General features: G+C 34.8%; 1 protein-coding gene across 1 annotated transcript; it reads right to left on the bottom strand.

Moving 5' to 3' along the window:
* Positions 1–1084: 1084 nt before the first annotated feature.
* Positions 1085–10789, bottom strand: LOC141643009 (uncharacterized). The gene is made up of 7 exons (XM_074452028.1): positions 10177–10789; positions 3550–3588; positions 3385–3455; positions 3078–3142; positions 2902–2991; positions 2699–2791; positions 1085–1912 (listed from the first exon to the last, which is right to left on the bottom strand). The coding sequence occupies exons 1-7, from the start codon at positions 10533–10535 to the stop codon at positions 1505–1507; spliced, it is 1125 nt and encodes a 374-aa protein (XP_074308129.1). The 5' UTR covers positions 10536–10789; the 3' UTR covers positions 1085–1504.
* Positions 10790–11459: the final 670 nt, after the last annotated feature.

Here is an 11459-nt window from a genome sequence, read left to right as displayed (position 1 = left end):
ATCAAGCATTAAAATCACCAACGAATATTAACAATTTGCAATTCCGGCTTCACAACCAGAACTGAGCTAAGGAACAGACGCAGCGACTGCTGCGCCTCTTCCTGGTTGAGTTCTGTCTCTGAACTCCCGTTTTTTGCCTTGACCTAGTTTATTAATTAAGTATTAATTAATTACTACTCGTATTATCACTCATAATCTGTCCGTTTATTTATTTTCTCTTTCTTTTCTAAAACCATCCGTTTTAAATGTATTTTCGACATAAATCAATTAATCCAATGTAATTATTGTAATTTTCTTTATTGTATTTCTTTATTATTGTTTGTATGCTTTCAAATGTAATTAACCTAAAATTCTACCTCGACATTTATTGTATGTTAAATTACGTGTTTACCGACTTAGTCTAATTCTCACATGCTAGGATAAATCTATTTGTTTGTTGCATTGCATGCATATAAATCGACAACATATCGAGTATGAATAACTTCCCTAATCATTAGTAGAGGCCGCTATCGAGGCGGGCGGGATTAGGTGTTTGATCAAAAGAGCTTCTTAATACGTACCCTCACCCCTTATTCCAGATGTCTGTGAACATCCGTGTTCATTGGCATCCACGAGAGTCATTCTAGACATAGAATGCTAAGGGTAACGAGTTCTTGGTGTTTATGTCATTACTTTGTGTCTTGACATGGCACGAAGTATTCGAACGGTTTCCAATTTTTCACAATAAATTGGTGGCGACTCCACAAATGCAACAAAAGAAAAGCTTGCTTCGCTTTTCGCCCCCGTGGGCCCGCGTCCACACTATGTACTCCCTTTGTCCCTATCATTTGTTGTCCTTTTTTATATTGGGGTGTCTCATTGAGAAGTTGTCATTTCTATTTTAAAAATGAACTTAATGAATAATTTCATAATTCACACTCAATTTGTTCTACTTGATATTTAGTAATTGGACATTTCATCTTTCCTTGTTCTTTATGCCAAACCAAAGAACAATAATTGACTGGAACGGAGGGAGTATATATAAAACATGAAAACTCAAACTATGGTATGAAGGGAGTATGTTTTAATAAGAAAGAAATTCTTCTTTTACGAAATTTCAAGTTTCCATATATAATAAAATCTCATCCTAAAAATAGGAATGTTTTGTCCCGCTTTGTTTTACATCCATTACATAGTAAAACTCCATAGGTTATAACTCCGTCAACTTAAAACAACCGTGTGACGGTGTGTGATTAAAAACAATACAACATTCCATAAAGATGGGAGAGGAAGACGTTTCAACAGTGCCTTAGAAAATACAATAGATAAAATTAACGTTAAGAATATGTTCAAGCGATAGCCAAGACGGTACTTCGGAAAGAAAAGAATCAACAACGCCGCAGTAGTCCCTTATTAGTCCATACCTTCCCACTACTTCCTGGGAAAGATTCAGCGACGTTAAAAAGTTGTCGCTGAACGAATACATCTCATTTTTCTCTTGAAATTAGACGAGTGGCGAATCTAGCTAGTTGACCACCATTCGTTCCAACCATTCCACTATATCTCGGACTACGGCTTCACGCTCAGGTTCAAAGAGGATGTCGTGCAACAAACCTTCATACAACTTTATCGTCTTATCTTTTGACGAGGCCTCTTCATATAGTTTCTTTGAGCCTTGTGGGTCAGTCACAGTGTCCTCGGATCCATGTAATACGATAAAGGGCACCCTCAATCTCATCATGTTTTCTCGCAAATATGTCGATATACGAAGAATCTCCCAGCCAGTCCTAACACGAATGGCACCTGTATAAACTAGAGGATCTGAATACTTTGCTCGTAGTGCCTCCGGATCTCGAGAAACTACTGTGCCAGGTTTGTTTGCAGCATGACACTGGTACCTCGGTATTAGAAAAGAAATTATTGGGGCAATTACCTGACAAGAAGAACTGTTAATGTTCTTTGTCGAACCGAGAAAATAATACTCCGTATTGAATCGATAACACTTGAGGTCATGTAAACACAGGAGGAGGAGTTTCGAGCATTCGCATATCACGATGCAACAAAAGCAAAAAAAAAGTATTATTGTACAAAGTTTATTTATATTTCTACGGTCAGCGCTTAGACTTTTGTTAGTTAGCATTGAAGTATTATGAAAAACGATAGCTCACAAAAGTCGGCGTGATTCCCTTATTATATATGACTAATAGTCCCTCTATTCCATTTTTATTGTGCCCCTTTCTCCAAAATTTATTCCAAATTAATTGTCATCTTTCTAAATTTAGTATGTTAAACGACTAAGTTACCAATATTGCCCCTAATTTAGTAACTACCACTCCCTGCATCAAAATGACATCGTCCACATTCGTTTAATTCTAGGGATATGTAATTTTACTCTATTTCTCAAAACTTTATCAAAAGAATGGAGGGAGCAACACTTTACCAATACAATTCTTTACCTAGTCCTGTGTATTGGTTAACCTTGAACACTAGAAAAATTTAGATACCTTTACGACGTGGTTTTCTACATGGATCATTTGATACGGCTGCAGACATCAACCTCCCTACCTTGGGTACGAATGTACGATACTTTTGAGGCATGGCCATATTTCATAATTGGTATTGCATAACATCAGTTAATGTAAGAATAATGCCTTATTGAGAGAGGTTATTTAGCATCATATGTTATTAAAGAGACATCAAAAGAAATCAAGAATCTTACGGTAAAAACTGGATGAGATGGTTTCACAGAAACTGCGGGAGATGTCAAAATTAACCCATGAATATGTTTCTGAACATTTGGATCAAGAGCAGCCTGCATGTACAGTGAAGAGGTGTGATGTATACCCATAATGATAGTCTAGGTACATGAAACATAGAGAAAACTACTGAAGTAATTTTACATATAGGAGAGTGAGAACTCACTTTAAGTACAATAGCCGCCCCGGTTGAATGTGCAAAGCAAAAGCAAGGAAGCCCAGGATTCTCCAACAAGATATTATCCAGGAAGGCTTTCTGCAAATGAGTTACAAAGACACATTAGCTTTGCAGTGAGTTTTTTTTTTTTTATTGCTGTCAATTGGTATTGATGCCAATCATACCATATCAGAAACAACATTGTCAAGAGATGGAACGTAAGCATGTAATCCATCACTTCCACCATGACCTGAAAACACGACATAAGTGAGAATGTAACTGGAACGAGCAATGACAAAACATAGATATGGATACAAAAGTAAAACTTTCGTTAGATGAAACTGTTTCAAATGTCCCACGCCTGCAGTACAGCATTTTAAGAACCAGTTACCATATAAGCGAGACATAAACCAATTGACAAATAGGGTACACCATAAGTATAACATCAGATATAAAGAGCTACTGAGATTGAGAAACGACCTTCCAACTTACCAATCCAATCCATACCATAAACCTTAAATCCAATACCATTCAGCAATTTTGCAAAGTCACTATATCGGCCACTGTCATAAGAAACAATAAAACTAAACAGTTAGCATGCTGAATAAGAAGAAATGCCAGGTTACGGCTCTAAACAAAAACACGCGTTCTCAGAACCTGTGCTCATTAAGCCCGTGTAATAGTAACACCAGCCCCCTGAAGAAGATAAGATTAATCATTAGACATTCATCAAATATCAAATATAGGTAAAAAGGTACAACCGTAGATTGCTAGCAAAATGCAGAACCTTGCTACCCAAAATAAACTAGAAGTAAAAATATATACAAGAATTGAATAACCTAAAGAGCACACTACAACTTGGACAGACAAGGTACTCCCTCCGTCCCAATCATTTGTTTGCCTCTAATTAAAATACAACTCACAAAGAATAGAAAAGACAAACAAATTATTGGGACAAAGGGAGCATATATTTTGAGGGTTGTATGACAACACACGAAACGTAACAGTATTAAAACTATGAAAGTGGTAAAATAAACAATTCTTTGACAGAAAAAGCGAACAAATATTTCAAGGCTCGAAGAATAGAATAAAACAAAACAAAGATAGAGAAAACATAAAAGAATACCCAAGTCCAGAACAAGAGAGTTAGCCACAACAATGACGTCTGATATGCCTTAATTTATATCTGAAGTTGGTTCTAATATCAGGCGTCTAATAACATAATGACAATACCATTGCACCAAAACATAAGATCTTGATATCTCACACTTTATCGAGGAAGGGTACCTTAAACTTATGATCACATACTGATTATGTTTTATGGTTTACACAATCAAGCCTAGTTATGCAATGGCAATTGGCGACATAGGCCATGTGAAAAAGGAAAATTAGTTTAATACTAGTGACGTCTAATTTCTACAATCTCAAGTTAGCAAGTGACCATCAAAGGTATAAATCGTCAATAATTTACTCACACAGCTTAACATGAAATAAACCTCTGAGGGTTGTCATCTCGGTGTGTTTCCGTATTTTTCTATCGCTTGAATGCAATTTTATCGCCTTAAAACAAAATACAAATTCTAAAGAAAGGTGATCTTATTATATAACATCAACTTGTTGGAAATTTGAGGTCACTATAGAGGCGAAAATATATACCATCGCCTTAGTTTGTTATTTTGGTTGGACAAGGGCTAGCGAGCAAGCTTTTAAAAAGTTCAGTTCATTAGGACTAGTATTCTTGTAAGTAATTTTAGATTATAATTTGTAAAATTAAAGTTTGGTAATAATTCGGATTACTAAGGTGATTCCGCTATCAAGAGCCATTTGTATTAATGAATACACCTTATGTATACTTTATTGTTGTATGAAAATCAATGTTATGAAAATTAGGATGGATTTAGCGTGGATTAGAATGAATTTAGCATAGATTAGAATGTAATTAACAAGAAAATAAAAAACTTGAAAGATACCAAATCGTGTGAAGAATAGGACATCGACATAGCCAATTTGTGTAAATGAAATAGCCTAGGCCATTTCGTGTATTCCGCGAGAATGGACATGCTATTTCGTGTGATTTACCCGAATTGGCATGACCGTGTCATTTTTATCACGAGTTGGTATATTTTTAGTTTTTTATATCTACATCTTCCCGTTAACAACCTCTTAATCTATGCTAAATCCATCCTAATCTTAGTGATCAGAGACAAAAAAAACACGTATGGAAGACTTTGAACGTCAAAATGAAGGCTTTAGAGGCATTTTTTCAAATTCAATTGGCCTAAGTATTCTTTGAGAACTTGTCTTGGCGTTCGTCTCATTAATGTAAGCAAATCGAAAAAGAAGTTTATCCAAAATCAAACACGAGCGGAATGGCCATGTTAAGGCCGTCCAAATATTCCCAAACTGAATAAACGAAAAAAAAATAACTCAATAGTGTGAAATACACGAACCTGGACCAATTCGTGTGAAATACTCCCTCTCATCCCCTCCAAAGGTAACACAGACCTACTTTTCCTCTCAAAAGAAGTGGGTCTATGGCACCTTTGGAGTGGATGAGAGAGAGTATATGAATTGGCCTTGGCTAATTCGAATATTGCAAATGAACCTGCGTGGGCCAATCTGTGTAATTCACCCACCCAAATGTGCTTTTTTCAGTGTCCATTTTGCAATTTTAAAATTTGTAACAAAATTAATACGTATGGAAAACGTGATTTTCTTCTTACATATAAATCATCGTCTGTTCATAGTTATTCAAGTACTAATCTTATTAATACTCTCTCAGTTAGCATCAATTGTTTACTTTTGGTTTGGGCACAAAGACAAAAGGAAATGGGAGGGGACCATTTGTAGTGGTGGTTATTGGATTACAACAATTACAAGTGCATTATAATGGATGTGCAAGATCAAGGCCCTGTTTGGTAAACAGCGGATTAATTTCAGCATAAGCAGATTGCAAAAGCAGATTATAAATGACAGATTTTATCAGAAGGTTTGACTAGCATATTATAATTAGCATAATTGATTTGAGTGTTTGGTAATTGGCAGATTACGATTAGTAGATTGTTAGTTTTCTTTGTAAAATGGAGAAAAATTTCATATTTTACAATATGTTAACCAACAATACTGGGGTAATCAGCATATTGTAAAACAGCATATTGACCCCAAATATGCTGTTTACCAAACACTACAATTAGCATATTGATGGATCAAACATGCTAAAAGCCTTGAATATACTAAAATTTGGTCAATATGCTGTTTACCAAACAGCGTCCAAATTATTCAAAAAGAAATTCCTAAATATAGAAACCAGGGCCGGCTATCAACAGGTACAACCTGTTCAGTTGTACAGGGCCCCCAAAATTTTGGGGCCCAATCTCAGCCCAAAAGTCCTTTTAAAAAAAAAAAAAAAAAAAAATTTAAGCAAGGAAGTCCAACTTGGTCAGTTGGTCACCGCTTCACATTCACTGCTCTCCATATTCCCAAAACACAATTTCCTTATTTATCTCTTGTCTATCAATCAATCAGAAAAAAAAAAGACGTTACTTTCCCAAATTTCATTCATCTAAAATCCCCATTCCCCAATTCCTCCCAATTTCCATAATTAATTAATTCTAGTGTTCTACCACAATATTTCTCTTAATTATTGATCATAATTCTCTGATTTCTCTCATGAAGAATTGAAGATGAAGGTAAAGTTTTATTTTTGTGTTCAATATTTTTTTTTGTCTCATAATTTTATATTTATATATATAGGTTACAACTTTTTAAGGCAAAGGGATGATCTTTATTCATTTTTTTTACAGGGGAGTAATGATGAAAAATTGAAGGTTGAAGAATGAAGATGAGTTCGTGGCCTTTGTCTCATAATTGGGAGTACTAGGTGTTTTCTTAATCATTCTACTGTCTTTGTTTTTAAAATTTTATTGTTCCTTATTATTTGTTGCTGATTGCTGAACTAGAATGAATCCCAAAACAAGAAAATATGACTCGGGTTGTGAAAAACGTAAGAAAAAAAAGAGAATTGAAGAGCTAACTCGTTCTCAAAAAGGTGCTCTTGATAAATTTGTTGTTAAAGATGTTGATAATTGTGCTGGTTTGAACGAAACTCGGAATGAAAATATTGATAATGTTACTGTTAGTGCGCCCTTAATTGACGAAATAAATAATGATGAGTCTTTACGTGTTGACGGTCTTCTTGCTGAAATAAATAATGATTTTGAAGGTGTGCTTATGGAAAATGTCAATTCATCTTCTGAAAATGTTGAAGAAGAGGTTAATGATACTGATGATGCTAATTTTGAAGAAGGTATTTACGATCCTAGAAACTGGGATAAACTAAATGCTAAACAAATAGACGAATTAGCTGTTAAGGGTCCATTGAGGGATTTAAGTATCGATAGGGGTCCTAAAAACTCAGGCAATAGATACTTTTCGTCAAAATTTTATACTAGATTTATGCCAAACGGAGAAAAATGGGATAGAGAATGGCTTGTTTATTCAAAAGATCTAGATAAAGTGTTTTGCTTTTGCTGTAAATTATTTCGAAAATCTCAAGGTCGAGGCGAATTAGTATCCAGTGGCTTTAATGATTGGATTCATCTTGGTGTAAGACTTAAAGAGCATGAAATGAGTGTGGAACATGTTAGGAACATGACTATTTGGTATGAATTGCGTTTACGACTAGGTAAGAATAAAGCAATTGACGAGTTGAATCAAAAAAATGTATATAAAGAGAAGGAACACTGGAAAAATGTAATGGTAAGAATAATTGCAATTGTCAAGTACCTCGGAAAACATAATTTAGCCTTTCGTGGCACTAATGAAAAATTGTATCAGGCAAGTAATGGAAATTTTTTGGGGTTGGTTGAGATGGTGGCCGAGTTTGATCCAGTGATTCAAAAACATGTTAGTCGCATAACAAATAGCGATGCTAATTGCCATTATCTTGGTCACAATATCCAAAATGAGTTGATAAGCTTGCTCGGTCATACCATTAAATCTGATATCATCAAGAAAATTAAGCAAGCAAAGTACTTTTCTTTGATACTTGATTGTACGCCTGATATTAGCCACAAAGAGCAAATGTCTATAATATTACGGTATGTGGATACTTGTTTAGATGAGTTTCAAGTAGAAGAGTCATTTTTGGGATTTTTGAATGTGAATGATACTAGTGGTTTAGGACTTTTTAATGCTTTACAAGATGAGTTAAAATGTCTTGATCTTGATATAGATAACATAAGAGGTCAAGGCTATGATAATGGGTCTAATATGAAAGGAAAACATCAAGGAGTGCAAAAAAGATTGTTGGACATAAATCCTAGAGCCTTTTATACACCTTGTGGTTGTCATAGTTTAAACCTCACATTATGTGACATAGCTAATTCATGTGGTCAAGGTAAAGATTTTTTTGCAATCATACAACGTGTATACACTATATTTGCCCATTCAACAAAGAGGTGGAATATTTTGAAAGATAATGTATCAGGTTTAACTCCTAAACCGTTGTCAGCTACACGTTGGGAAAGTCGTATTGATAGTGTAAAAGCTATAAGATTTCAACTTGTGGAATTTCAAGAAGCTTTGCTTGAAATTGCCGATGTCGATAATGATGGTATTATTAGAAGCCAAGCTAAATCCTTAGCATTGAATGAACTTGGTAGTTTTGAGTTCCTCGTGTCAATCATCATTTGGTATGAAATATTGTACTTTGTTAATGAAGTTAGTAAAAATCTACAATCGAAAAATATGCTTATTGATGTGGCTATTTTACAAATCAATGCTTTAATTTCAACTTTTGAAAAGTATAGAGATACTGGTTTCTCTAAAGCTATGGAAACCGCTAAAGATATAGCTAAAGACATGGACATTGATCCTTCTTTTCCTAAAAGACGAGAAAGACGAAGAAAAAAACAGTTTGATGAGGGTCCTGATGATTCATCACGTGTATCTGAAGAGGAATCATTTAGAGTTAATTATTTTTTATACCTTATTGATCAAGCAATATCTTCACTTAAAACAAGGTTCGAACAATACGAAGAATTTGAAAGTATATTTGGCTTTATGTTCTCTACTACTAAGTTGAATTCAATAGATGATTTAATGTTAGAGTCTTGTTGTGTTAATCTTGAGAATGTACTAAAAAACAATGCGGATTCTGATATCGATGGAAATGCATTGTACTTAGATTTGAAATTTTTTAAAGAATTAATGCCTGATACATGTATGGGTCCTCTGGCAATTTTGAATCATATGAAAAAAGTTGGTGGGTGTTTTCCTAATGCAGTCACAGCGTATAGGATCTTATTGACGACTCCGATCACCGTTGCATCAGCCGAAAGAAGTTTTTCAAAGCTGAAGTTATTGAAGTCATATTTGCGTTCGACAATGTCACAAGACCGCCTAAATGGATTAGCTATGATAGCTATTGAGAATAAAGTTTTAGACAAATTTTGCTATGAGGAGCTAATCGATGATTTTGCTTCAAAGAGTGCAAGAAGAGCTTCTATGTTTAAGAAGTGATGCTTTGTAATTGTAAACTTGACTCCATCTAATTTAGAATTATTTTTTGAGCTGTGAAAGGAAAAACTTCATTTTTGTAATTTTTTTCTTGATGTATGAATTTTAGGGCCCCGTTTTGATAATTCGCACAGGGCCACGAATAACTCCCAGACGGCCCTGATAGAAACGTATATATTTGAATAAAAAACCCTAAAATGAAATATGTAAACAAATATCGGGGACGAGGATTGGTAGTGAGAGAAAGGAAGGCAATATGTAAAATTTTATGAAAAATGGAGGCGTCAGCCGCCAAACAAGTAAATTACGAGTGAGATATGGCCAACCCATACAAATCTCGGTTATGTGAAATCTCGGTTAAGTGAGAGGTCGTTAAAGAGTCTCCCTTGTTATAACACACCCATCATATGACCCTTACGTGTCGCCTGTTTGAGGCAGTGAGTAATATAGGAGTCAAGATTCTCTCTTTCTTAAAAAAAATGGAGAGTCCATATTCTTTTAACGGTTTAGTGGCAAGGGTGTACATTTATGTATAAAAATAATAAAGGGTTAACAATATTTAAAGGATAAATATTATTGAATGGGTTTGTGAATGGAAATAGAGAGAAAAAAATGAAAAGGATTCAAATTAGTAATATGAGGGATAAGGGCAATACAATATGAAAGGTAGGGAGATTGGAAGCCAACAAAAATTGGCATAAATATTAAAAAAAGAAAGGTAAATAAATAATAAAAAGACAATATAGGTTAGATTGTAGTAGTAACCTGGGATGGACATGAAGCGGAGACCAAGATTGCGTAAACAAAGTAAGACCTGTAGGTGTAACAAATAAAGAATAATCCCTGACCGACCTACCATCGTCCATATCCTGTTTCACCCTTTTAATAGCCAAAGCTCTCCTAACACCCACTTCTTGGTCTCCTATACCCAATCTTCTCGAAACAATCCCCGCAGGTAATCGCATCACCTTCTCCTCCTTCACTACCACCCGTCTTCGAAACGGGCTCATAATTACAACAAATATTGCTAATATCACATCAACGAGCCTCTTCCATTCTCTCATCGATAATAGAGCGTTCACTCTCCCGCTTGCTCCCGATGTTATTAGCATCTCTGAACCCATCACGATGACTATAAGATATGTTTTTTTCTGAGAGGTAAAGGGGGCAAAATGAGAGAACAATAATGGATTCAGATTTTTTTATTTTATTTTTTCTCGTTTTTCTTTCCCCTTCCCTGAAGATTTGTAAAGGAATTTGAATTTGAATTTTTATTCAAAAAGGAAAGGAAGAAATGACGAAAGAATTGAGGTGAGGGAAGATTGTAGGCCAAGTTTAGAGAGCCTGAAATTTTGTGTGTTGGATGACAAAAGGAAGTAACTGGAACAACCTAGCCCTTGTATTTCTTCCATTCTTTTCAATTTTTTTGGCTGTACTAGCTACTATAACATACAAAATACTATACAGCTGTAAGGCTAAGTTTATACGAAAATATATTACAAAACTAAAATTATATGTTATCTATAACCATAAAATATATTTTTTATTAAATTTAAATAGCGTGTCTCGTGTCCTAAAATTTCATGAGATATCGTATCACGTGTCCGTATACGTGTCCGTTTTGGCGCTACCTAGGCTGAGACTTTGGTAAGATTTTGGTGAAAATAGGGATAAAGTCGGTGGCATTATAGCAAAGTCTTAAAGTGGATTTTGGAAATCAAAGACCAAAGTCTCAACTTAAGACCCGTGAATAATGTTTCGTTTGTATAAAAAGTAGGTTTAGTGGGTTCCACAAATTTTTTGTGGAGTAATTTGATGGGTACGAGAGATAAAGTATAAGAAATAAAAGAGTCTGAGTTATTCTTTAGGATAAAATAATATGGGAAATTCTACGTGGTGACCCTGAACTTTTTCAGATTCCACGTGGTAATCCTGCAAATCAGAAAAGAGAAATGGTAACCCTGTGGTACATTATTGTGTATCACCGTAACCCTTAACTTAAATTCTGTCAATTTGCACCGTTAAGTGCTGATGTGGCGTGTGATGTG

This window comes from Silene latifolia, chromosome 2 (genome assembly GCF_048544455.1).
Source record: "Silene latifolia isolate original U9 population chromosome 2, ASM4854445v1, whole genome shotgun sequence".
In the NCBI taxonomy this organism is placed as follows: domain Eukaryota; kingdom Viridiplantae; phylum Streptophyta; class Magnoliopsida; order Caryophyllales; family Caryophyllaceae; genus Silene; species Silene latifolia.
Note: the sequence above shows the minus strand (reverse complement) of the source record. Positions and strands in the feature narration are given on the sequence as shown.

Excerpts from the sequence above, each read along its gene's own strand:
- LOC141643009 (XM_074452028.1), bottom strand. The coding sequence starts at position 10,535 with ATGGGTTCAGAGATGCTAATAACATCGGGAGCAAGCGGGAGAGTGAAC. Across the intron at positions 3,143-3,384 it reads TTATGGTATGGATTGGATTG|GTCATGGTGGAAGTGATGGA; the intron begins GTAAGTTGGAAG and ends TCGTGTTTTCAG. Across the intron at positions 1,913-2,698 it reads CATCTCATCCAGTTTTTACC|GTAATTGCCCCAATAATTTC; the intron begins GTAAGATTCTTG and ends TCTTCTTGTCAG.